Here is a 22910-nt window from a genome sequence, read left to right on the forward strand (position 1 = left end):
GTGAGGAAGTATTGCGACCGATTGGATTTGGCTGAGTGCTCTTCCCATGGGATATCTGTGTAGTTAGTCACCCATGACAACCATGCACTGAGACCATGCAGCCTCAGCCATTTCCATGGTGAACTCATGGTCAAGTATGTGACACCCTGCCCCAGGGGCATAAGCATGGGGGGCATGCAACCCCAGAGAGGAAACCCCGAAATAAAGATTACTTACCCACTTTAGGGTTCTGGAATCCAGAGGAGGGATGCCAATAAGAGAAACCTGCGTGGTTTGTCAGCCACACCTATATACAGCTGGGGTCGATGGGTGACATCACAGGTGATCACTGGCCAGCTGGGATAAAAGCCAGCACCAGCTCGGAGCTGGGAAGAGTGGGAGAGGCAGCAGAGGCCGTGGATGCTCTCCATGCCGGTGGCAGTCAGTGCCAGCACAGCAAGAAAAGCACCCATCAGGCAGGGATGCCCAGGCAGCAACAGCTGCTGAAAAATCCCATGCCAGTCATGGGCAGCACCAGCATGTGGAAAGAGATCCCGTTCCTGGAAGAATGGGGAGAAGATTATGGAAACGGAGAGTACTCCACAACCCGGGCATGCATGGACTGGATCATTGAGGATAACTAGCCACAAGGAAGAATTACAGGAATCTCACAAGTAGGGCAGAAAGCAGTATAGCATCAGGAGATGCAGACAGGCACAGGCTCTAGAGTAGAGCCAGTTTAATAAGGCTGTCCAGTCTAATCTTTAGTTGTTCTCCTGTACCAGCATTTTTCTTCTTTTTCTTTCCTGTGCAGTTCTCCCCTTTTGTTTCATACTAACCCGTGCCTACTCCTTGGTTGTCTTTGGGCTTTGTCTTTCTTTGTACTTCTTATTTGGTCAACCACTCTGTGTTGAGGGGTCCGGGCAGCAGCCAGACACCACAGACCGCTCACAAGAATTGGCAGACATCTGGCAGGAGGCAAGAGTGACCCACAGGAGAGGAAAATATTCAACAGACTCATAGTCTATCGGGAGAAGAAGATGTGATAGTGGGGATCATGCAATGGGTAAGAGTCACCAAGACCGGAGGGCCGGTCACCTCAAGATCAGGTGGCCCACCGGAGACTGGCGTATGGAAGGGGTGTAGGGGAGGTGGATCCCCACAAACACCCATTGGGTGGAGCAACCAACCTTGAGGGACCACCAACAGGGGAACCCACCACTGAAGAAACACCCAAAGTCAGGGCAAGCAAGTTCTGGGGTCCTCCCTGGGGTGACTGGGGTCCCTGTCAGAAGTTGCATGAAGCCTCCTTGCGCCCATCACCGGGTGCTTGCACCAAGGCATTGCATGAATGGGTACTTGAAGTAAGGTGGACACATGCCCCATGACTAAATTCTGTATAAAGTGCAGCATCCATGACTACTCTCATTCAGAAATATAGCCACTGGTGTTGATGGTGCCACTCATCTTTGCCAAGCGTCTTGCCCAGGAAGTAATGGAGGTGCCAAATTTTCTTCAGCCTCAGGGGACTGAAATATACATCTCCCTTTTTCCGTGAGAGTTTCCTAGCCACTAGGTATTAAATAGTCTAATAGAAGGCACCCATAATACCACCTCTTGAAGTTGGGCCACTCACCTTTCCTAAATCAGAGCTTAGATACTGGAATAAAAATAAGAAATATAATCCATAAAATATCCATGGGTCAGAGTTAAGGGTTTGTTTTTTTTGAAATAATGATTAAATTTTCATTTCTTTGTACTAAAGAATAATGTGTTTATGTTTATTAAATAGGAAATATACGATTTAAGACCTTAACAATTTATTTAATTGCTTTTAATGGCTTGGGCTTTGTCAATAATATGATTGGTAAGTGCACTGTGGTCACTTAGTAACCTTAATTGTTTTTGTTTTGTTAAATTAAACATTTTCTTTTCATTTTGGAATATATATTAATAATGTCTGCTGTTTACCTATTTGTGGAGCCCAGAATTTGATGTAACTATTTCTTCCAGGACATATGCAATCTAATCATATAGTAAGGATTTAGATAGCTCAGCTATAACTTCCCCCATTCAGCTATTCCATAACCCACTTTATAAAAAAAAAAAATCACCCCTCAATTGAAAAAAAAGGATGTTTTATTACAGATTTGTATCACTGTACTGTTGTGCATGCAAAAGTCATGGAAAATTATTTTATTAATTCAAACGAAAAACCACAAGTATGTTTTATCAGCAGGCAACAAATAACAAATTGAAACAACAGTTCTCATATATCACTGTAAGACTTCCTTCATGTGCAAACTTACTACAAAGGAGATTAGGAAAAAAAACACTTTCTGAAGCATTGTATTATTAATTCTGATGCCAAAATTATAAATTTATAAAATAAAAATCCCTAGATTTACTGCCTATATTCTTAAAATCATTTAGATTAGTGATATTGCCTTAAGATCACCATGTAAAAAAAAGGCAGTGCTTTTAATTAAAGAAGTACAGAACCTCCAATTGGTACTTTAAATTCCATTTTAAAAAGTTCATGACCTACTCTCAGTAGGTAAATATCTTCTTCAATAAAATGCAATGCCACATTTACATCATTTGAAGAAAATAATATTTTGACCTTAAGTTACAGAACATGGATAGGTTTGTTATGAATCATCAGTTTGTTACTTGTGGAACACATGCTGGGATATTTGTTTTGTTCAGTGTGCAGAATGCTAAGCAATCCTGATCTGCTACACAATGAATTTCCTCTTGTAAAGATGGTTATATCATTATTTTGACTGTTATTTTAAGCATATTTCTGAGGCAACAATAGCTAGGGGCTGTTGTATAAATTAAAACATGTACCACTTCCCTGAAGGGAAAACACCTATACCATTCCTGAAGAGATTAATAGTACATATTTAATATTTTAGAGCACTCAGCTGAAGACATTTCACTATCAACTTAGATGACGGTAAGTCTTACATTATGCCCATCACAGAGGTGGTAAACCTGAGCACACCCTCATCTTGAGGAGCAGTGAATTCCATAGCTGAGCACTCTGCAAATGAGTCTGATATCTGCTCCAGTGCAAAGAGTCAATGCACGTATTAGTTATGGGTTATATTTTACCAGAAACAGACTCTGACATTAATAAAATTAATGCTAGTCTTCTAAACAGGGCAAATCTCACCCAAGTACACTACATCTCCAGGTCCCAGAACTATGAACCTGCGTTCTGTCAACCTCACCATCAGAGATATCCACTATGCTTAATAAATTGCAAAATAGTCTCTCAACTGGCTAGAGCTTTCTAGATAAAGACAAACAATTTGAAATGACCCTTGTGTTGGGTGGACAGCCAAGATTTCATAGACATTAGGGCTGGAAGGGACCTCGGAAGATCATCGAGTCCAGCCCCCTGCTCAAAGGGCAGGAAGTCAGCTGGGATCATAGGATCCCAGCAAGATAAGCATCCAATTTGCTCTTGAAGGTGTTCAATGTAGGCGCTTGAACCACCTCCGGTGGCAGGCTGTTCCAGACCTTGGGGGCTCGGACAGTAAAGAAATTCTTATGTCCAGCCTGAAACGGTCTTGCAGTAGTTTATGACCGTTCGACCTAGTCGTCATCCCTTGGGGCACTCTGGTGAACAAACGCTCCCCCAGATACTGGTGGTCACCCCTGATAAACTTATAGGTGGCCATCAGATCACCCCTGAGCCTGCGCTTTTCCAGGCTAAAGAGCCCCAAGGCTCTCAGCCTGTCATCGTAGGGTCTGCTACCCTGACCTCTGATCATGCGCGAGGCTCTTCTCTGGACTCTCTCAAGCTTCTCCACATCCTTTTTGAATTGTGGAGCCCAAAACTGGACGCAGTACTCCAGCTGTGGCCTCACCAAGGCCGACTACAAGGGGAGAATGACGTCCCGGGATTTGCTTGAAAAGCATCTAAGGATGCAAGCCAGCGTTTTGGTCGTTTTACTAGCCGCAGCATCACATTGCAGGCTCATGTTCATCTTGTGGTCAACGATGACCCCCAAGTCTCTTTCTTCCATAGTGCTAGCCAACATAGCACTGCCGAGCCTATAAGGATGCTGCGGGTTTTTCTTCCCAAGGTGGAGAACCTTGCATTTATCGGCGTTAAACACCACCAGATTCTCGTCCGCCCACTTGTTGAGCCTGTCCAGGTCAGCCTGGATCACCTGCCTGTCTTCTGGTGTGGATGCTTTGCCCCAAAGTTTGGTGTCATCAGCGAACTTGGCCAGTCTGCTTCTGACTCCAGTGTCCACATCATTAATGAAGATGTTGAACAGTATGGGTCCAAGGACAGAGCCTTGGGGGACCCCACTGGTCACAGGACAACATGATGACTGACTTCCATCAATTACTACCCTCTGGGTCCGACCACGGAGCCAATTTTCCAGCCAGTGGATCATGGTGTAAGAGAGATACAGTTTCAGAAATACGAGTTACTGTCAGACCAACCTCTTAGAAGTGCATAGTGAATCAGCTGTAGTTTCCAAATTGCTTCTACAGGAAACTTAGGATAGAGTAGCACCACTTTTTCATCTCTACAATGCAAGTAAGCAAAAGTCCAGCTCAAAGGAAATGAGAGTTAAAGAATCAGAGAAACAGATTTATTATACCCTTGGGGTGTATACAGAAGTGCTCTGTGCACGTTTTACAGCGCTATAATTTATGTCTACAATCCAGTCTCTGCATGGGGCTGCTGTGTTCTTATTATATGTTTACAGCATCCCTAGCATGTGCTGGCAGGGATGCTCCTGAGTATGCCATATCTATGCATTTCATTCCCATGCTCTAGGCCAAGAAATGTGCCAACAAAGCTACCCACAGTCACACCACAGACTGAGGTTTCAAGAACAACTGCTGAGGTTAATCAGAGAAGAGAATCATTAGCACATTTCTGAGTTTGGAGCATACAAACATCAGTGGGTGATTGGATGTGCATTGAATTGCCCCTGCTGGACATGCCAAGGATGCAGTGCAGACATACCCTACTTAGCTCAGCCACAACCAAAAAAGAAGCGTTGCAGTGTTTCCCATTAGAGTTGGTTAATTTTGATTTGTTGTTATTGTTGATCAGCTACTTATACCCAATAAATACTATTTGGGCTTGACCAAAACTACATGCAAATATGTGTTGAATTCAGTGTAGATCTGTAACTGAAAAATGGGGGGGAGGAGGAAAATGGAAAAAAATCAAAACATTTTGCTTTCGTTTCAAAACTAAATTTAGATTTTTTTTTCCAGGGGTAAAATGTACCTGGAAGTGGAATGTTTGTTTAATTCAACCCAAAACAAATGTTTTCAGTTTGTTCATTTTGGTTATGGACTGACACATTTTTGTTTTGGGTTGACCAAAAGCACATTTTTTTGCTCTTTTTATATCTGACCACCAAACTGAAATCTATTATTCACAAGGCTCTATTTATTGTTCCTTCTTTCTGTCCTGCTTTTTGGGGACTCCAAATCCTCAACTGCAGCAATTATGGGTTTTTTGTTTTTTTTTTACCGGGGGACCCATACAGAGTAACAGCATTGTTTATAAGCTCGGGAATTCTCTCTCAAGGGGATAGGGTGAGATCAGACAGGGTGAGGTTTTATGCTGACCTCAGGACACTGCAGTACCAAAACTGGCTGGGGGTATAGAAAGCTTGCTTAGTTACATGGTTTTCCTTTTTTTCTCTGGTCTTTCCTGAAGACACCCACATAGTACATAGATAAAGAATCTAATCCACAATCAGACAGATGTGCATATTTATTCATTAGCAAAGGATTTATTTTCTTGTAGGTGTTTCTTCAACAAATACATTGGTATTTTGTGTTATTTTTTTAGTGCCAGTTTCTTCAGAGGTCAAGTGCAGAGATACTGGCACAAAATAAAAGCATAATTAAGATGAAAGTGAATTTCCAGAATACAAGGTCAAGAATACCACACTAATCAAATTATTAGGCATATGAGATTATTTTTTTCTGTTTTAGGATCTCTTCATCATAAAAAGCTATAAATCAGGAGGAGAGACTCATGTTTGAAAATCTCTAAGATGATGTACTTAGAACTGTAAATGCAAGTTATAAATCCTACTTTAGTTTGCTGAGACTAAAAAGGTCTTTTATGCTATTAAGTGCTACAGTATGATGATACCAAGCTAATATAACTGAATATTATTTTAGATCACAATAGCTATGTCTACACGAGACAAGTATTAAATGACTGCACAGGAACATTGCCGACCAACTTTTAGGCAAGACTGACTGTGCAGTAGCTTGTTACTACTGCACAGTAATGTCATATCATGCTTCATACCACGCAACACTAAAGCGCAGTAGTCATGAGCTACTGCATAGTCAACGTCTTGTGTAGATGCAGCTAATATTAACTTGAATGTTTTCTGTTCAATGTTTACACTATCTCCTATATACAGAGAATTTACTCATCCCATACATTCATTATTCTCAGCACCGATCTGATGTTTAGATCTTTCTGCTGGACATTTTACCCAAACTGGATTTTTATTTCAACAGTATGTCCCAGTTTACTAACCCTGCATTACTTGAAATACTGCCCTCTTTCCTCTCCTTTTTCACATCCTTGTAACAAGGTATTTAGCAGAATTCACTGATATGTTGGAATATGACAGGGCTGTCATGAACACTTCTGCTATGGCCCTGAAGTTCTGATCTCTGGGCTATCAATGGTGCACCTTAGCTTCCATACCACCCCAGGCCCTATTGCCTTCTAGTTTCCCATTAGAGTTAACTGGACTGTTCCTTACTGATAAAGGGAAATTTGATCCTGCTCTTAACAGGAGGTACTGGGAACTGAACAAGGCTTTTTCAAGTGCAGTAATTTCAATCTAACTGAGTTGGTCTAATAAAAGATATCAGATTCACCCTAGGAACGCTGTCTGCCTATGTCCTTAGACCAACACGGCTACAACCTACACCCCTGTAATTCAATCCTTCACTTCAATCCTCTGAAGTGTTTGGCTGCTAGGCAGTTTTGAGTTTGATAGTTATGAATGTATATAAGAGCTGATGAAATGCTGGAATGTAGAACACTGGTTTCTGACTGGTGAATTACTGGTCATCGGGACTACTTTCTAAACAAAGACTTAGAAGCGGGGATGCTTCTGGGTGCTTGACAGAGGTGGGATGCTTGATTTCCTCACTTTTTTTTTTTATCCTATTTAGATGTCCTTCACCCCACAGACTCATCTTTACAAACCCACTATGAATTTTAAAAATGTACTGGAAAGACAATTATCTTCACCCTTTATCTTCACCCCTTCTATGGATGATAAAAGAAAGATATAGGCCTTTATAGCCTATGGTAACATTTTCCCACAGAATTCAAGCAATAAAAAAACTGAATCCCACTGATTTTCAGTAAGATTTAAAGCTTCCAAATGTCTGAGTTGTTTTCTGAAAATAGGTCTAACATTAAAACAACCTAACTGAACTTGGAACTCATGATCATAAACCTATTTCATGTTATTTGTACACATTTACCTCTTAAAGCATCCCTAGAATGGCAAAAGTATTTATCTTAACCAATAAAATGCTACGAAACAGTTAATCTGAAAAGAAAGGGGACAAACTAGTGAATTCAGACCTAGCTTAGCTGAAGAATCACCCAACATTACAATATTTTGTGTGCATTGCTTATTTGTGTGCATTTTTACATAATTATCTTGGGTTCTTCTAGGACCTGGATGTTCCCAACCATCAGAAGCTTTGAAAATATACAACTTAGTTTATTGTTTGTACTGTTGAGAAATTTGGTAATGTTAAAACCTTGTATTAAAACCTAGGAATATTGTCACATGTTGAACAGTATTACATATTCATAACACTTAGGGTTGATGACTTCTAAAGCACTTTACCCAAACTAATAAAAACATTCTCTCAAACCCAGTGAGATATATATATAACTATTATTATAACAACATATGCCTAACTGGCATCCAGGTATATAAAACTGCCACATTCAAGTCATGGCCTTGTTGTAGGGATTTCATATGCTTAGTTTAAAAGTATAAGGTTTTTTCTCTTTAGTGACCAGCTCTGACAATTCAACCTGAGATCAGATTGTTACATAATCATCAGTTTAAGAGAAGGACTATGCAGAACAAAAACAGTCCTAAGTCATAGGTCGGCAACATTTTTGCCTCCTTTTCATTCAATGGAATTGTGCAGATGTATTAAATGAAGTAGAATTTGACCTTCCATTCTTAGTAAAATTAACAATTCTTTTGGTACTTCAGCCAAGATGGAATCCAGCTCAAATTTCCTAGTCTATAATACTAATTTAAAGTATTTGTGTTACTAAAATTATAGTCTAAGCCCCACTCTTCAGAGTGAAACTACAACAAAACAAAAGGCCTGGTTCAGAAAAATGTTTCAGATGTCAGTGACTAACTGGGATCACAAGAGCTCAACGTTTCTGGAAAAAAGCAGACACCAAACTAATTTAGCTACTGAAGGATTAATTTTTTCGTGGCTAGGAGAAGAATTTAGGAGTTTGAAGCAAGATTTTTAAAAGACCCTAAATATCTTAAGAAAATTAGTCTTTTTACAGCAATGGGACTTGTGTTCCCAAATCTTTTAATCATCTGCATCTATTATCAGGTTCAAGATGTTCTTGAAAATTTTGCCCTTTAGTAAATTATAAAAAAGTTACAGCTTTTGACTCAGTGAAATTTTAAAATAGGGCTTGTTTTTATCTACTTAATATATTGTAACAGGTTTATAATTGCCACATACATATTGTTGTTAGCAGGACAAACTGCAATTGAAAATACATAACTATATGGAAAGTTGCATTTAGCAATTGGCAGAATCTGTGTTTTTCATTTCTGTGTAAAATAAGAAAAAATATTCATGAAATGATTGGTTTTTATTATAATGCTTCAACATACCACCTGAAAAAAGATGTATATCATCTCTTGTCTAAAATATCATAAATAAAAACCTGCCTTTCTAAAAATACAGCATTATCAGAACAACTCATATTATAAACAGTCTAGCCAATAAATGTATATGTTTTCTATGAACAGTGTACTTGGACTTACATTAATTAATTTTTGACACATTATATAATCTGCCTAAATGGGAACTCTCCTATACCATGGAAAATCATTCCTTTTTCAACTTCTTCCAATATCTTAGTAACATGAGATATAGGGACTGGAACTATATATTTTTGTAATTAATTTCCTTAAGATAATGTTAGAAACATCAGATTCTTTAAAATATAGATGAATTTCAAGGTGAGCCCGCTAGCAGATGTTATTAATGGCATATGATTTATTGTGACTTAAATCTGATCTGAAACTCATATTATTAGCTGATCTTTTTATAAATTATAATTGCCAACTGCTGAAAATATGCAGAAAGACCACTAATAAACCAGCTTCAGGTTCAAAGAGTAGAATTTCTTTGTGTTTGTCTTTTTGAACACCTGGAGTGTCCTTCAGTATACTAAGTGGCCCTAGCAGTTTATACGGAGGAGCCATTAGGGTATTTATCAAGGAATTTGCTACCATATACCAAAGTACAGATGATATGTTCCACATGGGTAGCAAGGGGACAGTGGGCAAGAAACTTTGCTCCTTTATGGCTTATCTTAACATGGAGAACTTAGTGCCTTTCCCTTCTGTTCAGTGCAAATAAGAAGGCTGTGTAAGGCTCAGACTGATATCATGTGGCATAGGTCAAGAGATGAAGCCACTGCTTAAGGAGCAATTTTGCTATCCCGCAGGACAAGGAACATACATAGTCTCTCGGCCACAGGGCAGCTTGCTTACCTGAGGCACAAGCAATCCAGGATCTCCCCATGGAACAAAGCAGAATAGGCTTTCTACTTAGGTCAGTAGGTAAATGCCATGCTTTGACTCAGAAAAAGAATGTGTGTGTATGAATACAGCTTGCCCTACTGTATATCCTATATTTTTCTTTTCTTTTTTCCCTTTGTGCCTTTAAGCATTACTTAATGTTTCTGAAACTCTGCAGCTCCCCATCATCCTGATGTGTTAAATTGTCCACATAAGAGAGACAAACAAGCACTGTATTAGAGATATTTTCTACTCAACAAACCATATCTACCCAACACACCACATTAACATTGCATATTATAACACATTTGGAATAACCATCCATATGACACTCAAAAGGAACACACAGTTAAGTTTTTAAGCTAAGTTTTTTTTGTCAGTGTGTATATACCTAGTGTTTCTTAATAAGAAGCATGTATTTTTAAATGGCATTCAGTCGCCCTCTCTAAGCATATATGTGGAAGAGCCCCCTATCAGCATGCCAGCATGCATGTGGGAATGAAACACAAGGACACCAGCTGCAGCTGTATAATAAAATGTTCAGCAGTGTCTAATGGCAGTGTCAACTCAGGGATCTTCAGATAAACTGTGCGTTGTTTCCATCATCCTAATCTTAAAACTCAAACATGTTACATATGAGAACATCACATTTCTAATTCCATTCATTTCAATTGTGTTACTAGATATAACTGAGTGATATCAGAAGTAAGCTGACAGCCCATGTTTAAAGTGAAATGCATTGATAATCTGCCTTGCAGTAATAATGAAGATTTATAAAGGGATATGCAAAACTTACCTTCTCATGAAAAACACATATTTCATATCTGGAAACAACATATTCTTATACAGATAATGTTTGTGTTCTTAGGATCATGAGGAAAGTAGGGCTGGAAGGGACTTCACAAGGTCATCTAGTTCAGACCCATGCTCAAGGCAGAATTGTCCCTGATGATCCTAGCCGAGTGCCTATTCAAGTGTCTTACCTGCTGTTGAATTTCTCTGGATGTTTTTCTCGCATGATGTGGAATCTGTGTGCAATTGAAGCATCCTAACAGGGGAAAAAAAAACAACACCTGTAAAGCATGTGGGGAAATGCAAAATACCAAACCCAAACTGTTATCAGTGCATTTAAATGATATAACGTTTTATGCATTTAAACTGAATTCCTATTTCCATCCAAATGCAGATCAAAACTAATCCTGACTATAATATTAATAACCTAGTAAAGAAGTAATTAATCATTTCCAATATTTGAACATAATAGTAAATATTGAGAATCTGAATAAATTTATATCATGCCACATAACTGCTTAAGTAAATGGACATAAAGATTAACAAAAAAAATACCAGATTTAAAATAAAGGCTATATTTCTTAACACGTTTTAATGGTTATCAACTAATGAGAACTGATTTTTTTGTAAGAAGATAGACAAAAGGTCAAAAGCAAAAAATTATATTGATTATTAAATCACTGTTGTTTCTTTGGTGATTTAATTCTGATTAAAGCCAGTGATTTAAAATTACTTTGGCTTAAATAAATCCATCCTAATACAAGTATGGGGCAATGTTTCACTACAGTCAAACAAACAAGCAAACAAAAAATACTGACATTGTAAACCTCCATTTTAGCTGAAGTTAGATTCCCAAAATGGAACTTCCAGATCAGAGGCAGGTCCAGCTGTTTTATATAGTCTACTAACTCATGAACACTTTAGGAAAAAATTTAGTTTTTAAATTTTCATTTAATATTTATAATACATATGCACACTGATACACTTAGTTAAATTATCTGATAAAGAGGATGTAAAGAACTTTTAGATTATACATGAAAAACAACAAAGAAAAAGGTAAGCTTTTACACACACACACTTTAGTCACTGATGATGATGTAACATGGAATAAAGATTTTGAGCAGTATGCATTTGGCATGGCCAGTCAAACTATTCACAAGTGATATCACTTAAATCACTAAATAAGACCGAAGCGTAGTATCTCAAAAAAGTGCAAGTCCACCCTGCCTTCTACTTTACTTCAGACTAACATGGTTAACTGTCTCTCATCTCAAAAACAGGTCAAAGAAACCTTCAGTTTATACTTCCATGTCATGTATTTTACAAGTACCATGTGCTTTGCAGAAACAGAATATTTTAGTAAAAAGTATTTTGCTGCAGTTCATATACATCAAACCAAAGGCAGGGAAGGTGAGGCAACTATAGTTTCACAGGAAAAGAAAAGAAAAGTATAGGTGTTATGAGAGAAGCACCTGTGTTAATAAAAAACAGCTTTAACAGTTTGACCTTTCACCTAAACTGCCATCTGAAATTTCTCTATGGAGCATCTCAAAAATCATTGTTTTGTCTATCTTATCTTATCCATTCACTAATCACTTTAGTTATAGAAGGTCGCAAAGTTTACATAGCAAACATTCACTACTACATGTGATACTGGAGCTGTAAAACACTTCAAGAATAAAGGGTGGAGGTACACCTTGTAGAATAACTAATGCATAAGCTTTTGTGAGCCAGAGCTCATTTCATGTGACACTATGAAAGGACATGCACATAACAGGTAATCAAATAAGAGACAGTGATTTGAAGACAAAAAACAGGGAATGAAGCAGAGAGCAGTGCTGAGAGAGGCAAACACGTAATAAACCCATAGGGACAAAGGGGGTCAAAAAGGCTAATCCAGGTGATGGGATAATCCAGGTGATAATCCACAGTCCCTGTTTAAACCATTTTTTACACAATCCCTCAAGAGTGGTTGCATCTACAAGATGCTGACTGCACAGTAGCCAAAAGATACTGCTTAGTAGCACGTCACTGCACAGATAGTGCCAATACGCTACTGTGCAGTATTATTAGGCTATTGTGGAGTAGCATCACTTAGAAGATGTTCACTGGCACTACTGCACAGTAACTCCGGTTACTGAGCATTTATTTAGTACTTATTAATACTAGTACTAAATAAATACACAGTAACGACTGCACAGTAGCATCTTGTGTAGATGCACCCATCTACACAAGATCTTAAGCAATGGGCTACCTTAACTCCTAGTCTCAATCAGGCATCAGGCCTTGCAATGGACCCAGATGCATGGTGTTCCCACATCAATACAAAACACAGCAGCATTGAATCAAACAGCACAGATGATAACATTTGAACTTTATTCACCTGCCTTCTACCCATGTCACATATGCCATCAGCTGCTTACACTGCCTCTCTACCATCTATATTGGGCAGATAGGACAATCAGTACATGAAAGAATGAAGGGAAACTGATCTGATGTCAACTTCAGAAACACACAAAAGGCTGTGGAAGAACACTCAAGCCTTTCATGGACAATTCATTGCTGACCTCAGAGTAGCTTATACATCAAAACTTTAAAAACGGTAACATTGTGGAACAAGAAATATCCACAGACCGGGTTGTGTAAAGTATGGTCTCAACAGGGATTACAAATTATTATGACCTGTTTTTTTGTTTTGTTTTACCCCTGTGTCCCTATGGGTTTGGCTTTCTCAGCATTGCAGCCCCTCCTCCCCCCGCCCCTACACTCAACAGTTTCCTAGCTTTTGAATTCATAGTTTCACAGTTGTTAGGGGATGGAAGGGACATTACAGATCATTGGGTCCAGCCCCTCCTGCACTTGGGCAGGAAAGATCGTTGGGGTCAGATGACCCCAGCAAGATGAGCATCAAGATGCTTTTTGAAGAAATTCCAAGAGATGCAGTTAGTCATGTTTATAGGAAGTCATGTAGAAGGCAGAGTAGATTTGCACCTTATAGACTAATTATATACTTATATATATATATATATATATATATCATAAACTTTCATGAGCCGAAGCTCACTTCATCAGATGCTGTCAGATGTTCTGTATTCAAATAACTCTATTTGATTGCCATCTCTTTCCACGTATTTTCATTGCATTTGATAAAGTGAGCTTTGGTTCATGAAAACCTAATGCACCTCTGATTTAGTTAGTCTATAAGGTACATTTTCTGCCTGAGTTTACACTAACATGGTTTACTACCTGTCTCCATTTAAGAATAAAATGAGGCTAGCAGTCAAACTTGAGTGCCAATCTCAGAGGAAATACTCTGTTATCTGAAAAAAAAAATCACTGCATTAGCCTTAGAAGTAGGGTGACCATATGTGCTGGGTTAGCTGGGACAGTCTGGGATTTCACAGGCTGGTCCCAGCTAGCTATTTGGAATTATGATGGGCATCTTGGAAATGCAGGGGTGTGAGACATAGTCTGGCCAGGAGTTGGAGTGGAATGGTGTACCTTGCAGGTGGGCAGGCAGGTACCGCTGCCTACACAGCAAGCTGTGCCCCTGCCAACTTATGAGAGCGCTTGGAGGGGTGGGGAGGGCAGTGTCCTTGATGTTCCAGATGAATGTCCCAGATGTCCTGGATCTCATTATAATCAGCCTACTTAAAAGGTAAAATCATTGATACATCATCCACACAACAGATACTTCAATGAGAGAAAAGTATATATTTTAGCAATTCCTATGGGAAAAAAGGCCAAAAGGGTTAAATTGTGCTTAACTGTTACATTTCTTCTGTGTTAAAACAAAAGTAAAAGAGAAACCTGGGACAAAATGAATAAACTAGTAGTAGTATATTTGATAGAAACTAGAAAACACTAATCAAAGACTTACTGTCTAATGAATGAAATGAAAAGGCTAATGTGCTTACTCATGCATAACAAATGCAAGGCACAAACAAGCTAGGGATCAATGCCCACTGCAGATGGCAAACAGGCAGTTGTTTTTCCGTGGAAGGTTGATTTGATTGAAATTTTCTCCTGCCTGAACATTTTCTGACTCCAAAACAGATCAAGCAACTTAATGAGCTGAGAGGTAAAAAACATAATGCATAAAGATCAATTTTGAAGGGCTAAACACAAGACAGATGCATCCCAGACAAATTTAATGCAAAAAATTGGAGAAAGGCTACAACGTTCTTTACCAAGAACGTAAAACTAGATGAACAAGGTTCTTTGGGTAGATGCAATATCTTTTATTAGACCAACTAAATACTTGGAAAAATTGTTCTTTGCAAGTTTTTGGGCACAAACACCCTCCTTCAGGCATAGGGAAAGTCTAGATGGGTCACTAATACCTACCTACAGATAGGTTCCAAGACAGGGGAGCTATTGAGGATTGTCTTCAATCTATTGATTGTATCATTCACTATTCTTAAACCAGCTGATTCCAAGTGCTACTCAGTGGTCTTCTGTCACATCCAGTCCTGCTGCCAGGCCTGGCCCAACGTCTGGGTTCTGTATCATAGATGAGCTGGAAGGAGCTTACATTAGCCTCTTGTGAACAGGGTAGCACTTTGTTCTCATCATGATGTATGTTAGCTTTCATTAAAAAATACATTTAGGCCTTTCATAAGCTGGTGTAAAAAATGTAAACCAACCACAGGGGCTGAAGAGGATCAGCAGCAGGAAGCTGAAGGTGGAGATGAGCATAAGTTCTGCCTTACTAGGTGCATCTACACATGCTATTAAGGCACCACAATAAACTCTGGTGGTTTATGCTAGAGTTAACTTCTCCTGAATGCAGCATCTACACATGTGCCCAGGATTGCAGCAATTAGAACTACAGTGGAGCAGCCCCAGGCTGGCAGGAGGCATTGGGAAGTCAGCCCTGGGCTCTGGGTGGCAGTGTCGGGTGGCGAAGGGTCTGGCACAAGCCAGGGATCTGGCCCCAGCTGACTGGGCTGACTGGGTGCAATTAATGGGTGCAATTAACACTGAGCTTGAGCCCATACCCTCCACCTCACAGGAACCCTCTCCATGGTCCTCAGCCCTACAGACTCTGGCGAAACATGTAGCCCCCAGGACACTGTTCCCATCCCAGCTGCTATTGGTGTTCTACTCTCACTCTGGCACCTTCTTGCTGCCCCCCTTCCAAATGGGTAGAGCACTACCCAGTCTCCCAACTACCAGCACAGCAGCCCTGCTGCAGCGTGACCCACAGCCTGCCCTCCTCCCAATTCTGGTAAAGACTCTGACACTGATTGAGGATGCCGTGCTGCTCAACATGGTATGATTCTAGCCTGTTCCACATGGCCATGACAGAGACCTAGGCACCGGGAGAAATGCAAAGTCTTTTGGGGGATTAGAGGGATGAGAGTGATTGGGGATTAGAAATGAACAGGCTGTACCCACAGGCAGCAGAGTGGGTACGTAGTGGCACCATAATACCTCACCACCCCAAAGCCCTCTGTGCTAGCTTGTCTGCTGCAGACACAATCCACTGCCCCGTTCCCCCCCCCCCCCCCCCCCCCCCCCCCCCCCCCCCCGCCAGCTCCTGGAGAACCAGTGACCACTTCGGGCTATCCCTGTGGTCACAGCCCTCTCCCAAGCCATCATGACTGAAAAACCCAGAAGGTGGGTCTGTGGTGCACAGATGAAAGGGTGTGGAGGCCTAGTAATTCACCCCACCCTGACTGTTCAAAGTGCAGGGCCTCAGGCCGCTAATTGCTTAAGAGATTTCTGTCTTTCAGGGTTAGGCAGGCCCTTCCCTCTCCTCTCTCCCTTCCTGGACTGCAGCCAAGGCACCAGCACCCCTCTTTTTTGGCCTTGCGTGGTTAGCAGCTCATCTCCATTCTGTGGGAATAGAAATCTGCCTCATTTACACCTTCCTGCCCTATCTCTTAGGGCTATGCTCAATGACTGGGTGAAACTGAGCCTTAACCCAGCTGCCCATGGCATTGGCACTAAAACAACTTCCCCTTCTCCCTTTCACTCACAGAAAGGCACTACAGCAGTTTTTTGAACTCTGCAGACAAAGTGTAAAAATCAGTACAAGTGACAGTGCTCTGCACCCTACCCTAGTTGGCAGCACCACAGGGCCAGGTGGCAGAAAGGACACCAAGGTCAAGGACAGGAGATAACACACAGCTATCTGTGAAAACCACTACAGCAGGAACAAATAAAAAAACCCTTGCCAAACAACCCCTCCCCCTCCCTCCCTCCCAGTCTAAAGCACAGATGTGATGGCAGAAGTCCCATGTAGGAACCATTGTCGCAGCCAGTCTGGTCATGCTGCCAGAGTGACTCCTGAGTCATGCATCTGGAGATGCTTGCAAGTGAGAATTCCAAATCTCATGGCACAAGCAGCCACTGTAATGACCACTCATGTCACTTCCCACCCGCCACCCCAAAATCATGGTCCCATCCCAGTCCCAGACAGTGCCCCCCTGCACCCTATTCCCTGAAAGCAAGGCAACCCCAACCCCTACCCCCTCCTGGTGTATTCAAAACAGAAGAATGGTGCTCAAAAGCCAAGGGCAGTACATGGCAGGACTCTTATTAGACAACTGGGATGTGGGTCAGACCACGCATTCGGTATCACATCAGTAGTTGTGGTGATTGTGAACGTATCCATGGGTGTCAGATTATTATAGTGGAGCCACAGGTATCACATGACCTAGACTCACAACCTGGGCTTTCCCTGCATGCCTTCAAAGCAAATGGCCGCCCTCTAGCTGTCAAACATCTCCCAGGGGACCATGTCCTGAAGCAGGAGTAGGGTGTATTGGCTGGCATTCCCCTGGGAATAGTGGTAAAACTTTTCCCTCCAGGCCTGGCCAAACATCACCAGGAAAATGTCAGGAGCAAAGTACCACTCCTGCATAGGGAGTGTAAGGGAAGGACGGGGGGAGACAGTGGTGTAGGAGCTTCCTGGAGTGTTCAGTCCCTGCCCACTCTGAGGATGGTCTGAGTTCCTGTGGGACCCTGTGTTCCTAGACCCTCTAAGGGAGCAGAGCAGGTGCCTACTATGGTTCCTGGATAGGGACACAGCCCCTTGCTCCCCAGCATCTCATCCCAGTCGTGCTGCAGGGCCTGGACTTTGGGTCTGGACACCTGGGATTCTGGACTTTATTGTGCGAGGTGCAGAGCAGTGGCATGGTTTCCAGGCCTGGGAGGTGGCAGGAGGGTGGAAAGGGCCAAGACAGAGGACTTGCCATAGCTACCTTGCCATCTCCATATCATTGCCCAGACGAGTGCTGAGAAGGTCCAAGATGCCTGCCTTTATACTTCATGTTATCAGCAAAAATTGCAACATCACACAAAGGCTCTGTCTCCCCTGTCAAACTGCAGAAACATCACCTGTGTGAGGGAAGACAGTGCTTAGAGGACACAATGTCAACTCAGAGACAGGGGGGCCGAAGGCTGCAGAGTGCATGAGGGATGTCTGTAGGAGGCATCAAAGAAGTGAGGAGGAGATGCTGCAGGCCTTGGTCATTGCCTCTGAATGCCAGGCTGACTTCTGGAGCTTGTTGCTGTGGGTCTGGCATGAGGAGAGACTCTAGATGTGAAGTGGGGGACATCCTCAAGCTGAGGGATGCTTCTACATAGGCTGGTGAGATGCAGGAATGGGGGCTCAAAATAGCCACCCACTCTTCTGAGGAGGTTCCTTTTTCTCTGCAGAGTTGGCAGAGTTCCAGCGCCAAGACAGGGCATGTATGGACAAGGTCCTGGACCACTTTGCGGCCACTTATGACACCCTGGCCCTGACTGGTGCCAGCACTACCTCCTGCAGAGACCCCATAGCCTCCTGAACTGGTTATGGGCCCTACTTGCTTTTTCCTGTTGATGTCCTGGAGTGAGTGGTGGGCTTATGTACTGAGTTGTAAAAATTAGGTGCTGCCATGCTTTCCTACTGGCACAGTTTTGGAATGCTAGAGTATTTCTCTTATAGCAACTGACTCACCTCTGGCATTAATAAACCCCACTTGCAGCTCAGCAGAGTGAACAACAGATAACTCTTCCCTACTTTCAGAGCGGGCTGGAAACAGTAGCATACAGAACTGGTCAGAGACTTGATCACTGTCTACTATAACCACACACCTGTGCATGGAGTCAGCCTAAGGATTTCAGGGAAAGTTTGTATAATTATTATTTAAGAGAGAAACCATATGTATTTGGTTCAATTCACATCAAAAGTGCAAATGCTAGCTCTCTGCTTCCCCTAGCTCTGGTAAAAGGCTCATGATATGGACGTCATAAGACAAAAAGAATATGGATAGGATTGCTAAGTATTGATTCCTAGTTTTTATACACAGTGGGTGCATCTACACATACACTTTACTGCAGTTTACTAATTAGCTGTGCAGTAAAGCATCACAGTCTATACATGCGCATTAGGGCTGTGCGAAACAGCACTGTTTCATTTCAACTTCTGTTTTGCCGTTTTGAAGGAACAGTGTTAATTGCAAGGCTTGGGACCAGCACTGTTGGGTCGGATTCCTTAGTGACCACTGCCATCAGCAGACCTTGTGTTCTGTGGTCCCTGGGGACCTGCTTCTGGACACCTGGTTGTCCCACTGTTCCAGGAACTTCTTGTACCTCTTCCCCTGGTGGGATCCCCACTAATGACTCCTCCTGTCCTCTGGTTGTACCTTCCATGTGCACGGTGGCAAAGGCCTTGTTCATGGCAAGGAAGTGGGACAGCTTCAAAGAAAGGTCCGCCCTAGACTTTTTATTGGTGTCATCTTCATCCATTTCATCAAGGTCTGGCACTGCATCCAATCCCTGTTGTGCACTGCACTTGCATTTGTTGGGTAGTGTACTTCAACACATCCATGTTGAGGTGTCCTTTGTGGAGTGTCCTCTACCTGCAACATTGAAGCAGATGGCTATGCTCCACCTGTTCCTGAAGTTACCAGGATATATACCTGCTTGCTCTGGCTTAGCTGCTCAGTGACCCTCCATCTATGAGCTAAAAAACCCTTGCAGCACCCCAGTTGCACATGGTCCAGGTACCTAGCAGCAGTGGCTGAGCCATGGAGGTCACCTTCATGTAGGCCCAGTCCCTATGTCCTCCCCTCCCCCCCTCTTACCCATCAGAGGCAAGCTGCCCACACTGCCCAGGTATGGGAGGGTGTTTATGCTGGGGTCCAGGTCACAGAGTGTCTGGCTCTCACATCTGAGATGCATTGTGTAGGTGCCAGGGTCAGAGTCCATGGGGGTGTGCCCAAGCATTGGGGTTCTCCTGGATTCAGTGTTGGGGTCTATGGTTCAGCTGAAGCAGCTGAGTGCAGGCCATGTGCTGACACACTTCCCTATGAGGGAGGGTTAGGGAGGGGCACAAAGTGAGTTGGGATGCAAGAAGACAGTGATCTAACTTGAATTGAAGCAGTACAGAAATTCAATGCATAGATCTAATCTAAATCAATCTGAATTGAGTCTATCTTAGACTGCTTGAGCCATTTTTAGACTGGTCTATGTGCACTGAACTTCTGTATAATTACAGGTTTAGATCAATTTACATTCGCTTAGACAGGTCTAAATATAATGTCTGTACATGCCCCAACTCTGCCTTACTTTCTGCCCCCTTTATAATAGTAGTGGAAATATCTATCCTGAGTCAACACAAAATATCAACATTTGACTACAAGATCTCTAGCAAGAAAAACAAATGCTTTTCTGTCAAGTCTATAGGTCTGCACTGCAGATAACACTGAATAGCAAACTTTTATTACCAAGAGTTATTCTAAGCAACTAATGAGCTGGTTTAGGGAATGACACCCTGGACATTATTACAATTCTTCAATAATAGTATACTAATAACCTAATGTCTACTCGACTTCCTGTTTAATACAGACAATTCTTTTCTTTTTTTTATGGTCATCTACATGTTATATTAATATAGCAGCCCAGACTGATCAAGTCTTTTTTTCTTTACCTCTCCTGCCACAGACGATGGAACCAATCTAACCTGAAAGCAATTTTCTTCTTGTACTTTTTCCACTCATTTAGATTGTTGCTAGGGTAGTGAACTCATAGGGTAGTGAATGGGAATTTGGAATCAGAAATTAAGTAACTGATAGGAATCTTGATTATTATAAATCCTAGTTTACCCTAACTTTTACAAAAAACAAGAATACTTCTACTGTATCTTGGGTTGCACTCGTTAGGCACACTCCTAAAAGAAACACATCTTTCTGTTACCTTTAGAAAGCGTTGCCCTACACACATGCAAGCACACGTGCACAGTAAAGTACACAAACATGCATGTTCTCATACACACAGTCTTAATCCAAGCCATCCCCAAATTTTAAACAGCTGGACAATCCTTACCTACATCTTATTCAGGTTTGGTTTAAACCTTGACAGTAAAAATGAGATAGGGAATGGACAGAGCATATCTGAATCTACTCCTAGGAAATGGAAAAAATATTTTAATTGAGCTGGGACATTTCTCAAAGTGACCTGCCAAGAAGAAAAGGAGCTTAAGTTGCTACACCTCTTTAATACCTTATGATTGACTTACACATATATATATATATTCATCTTTTTAATGGGTATTAGCATTACCGGAAAGCAATCTGAAGCAGTCTTTTCAGAGAAGTAACCTTATACGTTGTGAATACCCTTATAGAAAGATTAATGCATTTAATGTATGTCTTTCTATAAGCTTGCTATGATTAAAATCTCCATTAAATAATAATTTTATGCTAGTGAACAAACAAATGACTGATGTATATCTTCTTTGGATACAAACAATCTCATTATTTTTTTCTAAGATGCTTCTTTAATTAAGGTTTAATGGATCCAGGAGGCTAGGAGGATTAAGAGATAATTCAGTAACCTGTAATCTTTGGGATCAGAATGCAAATATAACCTGAACAACCAGTTTGCACTTATCAATTTTATTTTTAATGTGGAATGATCAAGAAACATAAAAATCAGAGAAACAACAATTAAAGGAGACCTGCTACAGAGAATCTATTAAAAATAATTTCTACTTCATGTGATCCTCTTTTTCATGGTCTAAAAAGAGTCATTACAAAAATCTACTAAAGATGCTTATTTTCTTAAGAGCAGAAAAATCTTCCAACTCAGGACCTGTTATTTTTTTAACAGTTTCAGGGTTCTTTGGGTAAATATGATATCTTTTATTAGACCAACTCAAATAGTTGGAAAAATTCTTCTTAGCAAGCTTTCGGGTATAAATACCCTAGATCAGGGTATTTATGCCAGAAATAGTTTAATAGTTACACATTTTCAAAAAAAAAAGTTAATGAAATGGAGTGACTTAAGAGTACAGAAAGGTATTCAACCCCCAGAGCTTATGAAAGGTTCTAGTAAAATTCTATGCCTGCAAAACCCAGGCAGGTTTGAGATAAAAAATAACCAATTTACACGACAACACCACAATTTCAGTAAAATATTCCTCAAGTCTTTCCTGGATTGATTACCTGTTGTGTGTCTACACTTCCAGGACAAATTCAGGAGTGCTTAACATTAAGCTATTTCCAGAACCAATGATATTCTTTACAATACCAGCACTAAGGTGACCATTCTTAAAAAAATCCTTCTAGTTGTAGAAAGATAACCAATTCAAGTGATACTCTACATATTAAGTACACCTTAAAATGCTTTGGAATAAATAACACCTCTGCAATCAGAATGAAATGTATATGTACGCTTTTAGTATTTATAAGTGTTTGACAAATGAAAAGAGATGTACATTTGGAAGGTGTAAAAGCTTTTTGTTTAATCTTTGACTTTATGTTTGAGTAACAGCGAATTAAAACCCTCCATGAAGCCAAAGTAAAATTATTTTTCAGGATGGGAGGTGTTTATTGAAAACAAAACAAAACAACAAAACAGAACAAAAAAACCCCCTGCTGTCCTGCCTGCGTGCAGAGACCTAAAGACTTCTAGGGGATATGCGTGTACATTTTCACAATGGCATAGATCTCACTTACCTGTCTATATGAATCTATGAAGCTACAGCAACTATGTGGCCAACAAAGAGTGGAGCAACGTTCACGTATCAGTCAGACAGCACAGGTATATAAGAAATTCTGGCATCATGACCATATGTTGCTTGGTAACCTTTAATATATTAAACAAATATCACTGTGGTAAACCTATCATAGTGATTCTGTTAACTGCTGATGAAGAACTATGCTGAAAGTAGCCCAAAATTATTTTACTCAGTGATCCTGAGCAGGATTCAATCAAGGTCACTGCTCAAACTGAAAATCCATATAATCAATACAATGCAATATAAACAGCTGCTACAGTAGCTGATCTTGTAGGGAA

At 40.9% G+C, this 22910-nt stretch overlaps 1 protein-coding gene across 1 annotated transcript in view; it reads right to left on the reverse strand.

Moving 5' to 3' along the window:
• DGKB (diacylglycerol kinase beta) overlaps positions 1 to 22910 on the reverse strand; it is a gene marked incomplete at its 5' end in the record, with an annotated part of 469550 nt that overhangs the window by 221210 nt on the left and 225430 nt on the right. The window contains one exon of the mRNA XM_014521864.2: positions 10808 to 10872. Coding sequence (XP_014377350.1) covers positions 10808 to 10872 — 65 coding nt within the window. The remainder of the gene's footprint in view (positions 1 to 10807; positions 10873 to 22910) is intronic.

The sequence above is a fragment of the Alligator sinensis genome, unplaced genomic scaffold (genome assembly GCF_000455745.1).
Source record: "Alligator sinensis unplaced genomic scaffold, ASM45574v1 scaffold45_1, whole genome shotgun sequence".
NCBI classification, from domain to species: Eukaryota; Metazoa; Chordata; order Crocodylia; family Alligatoridae; genus Alligator; species Alligator sinensis.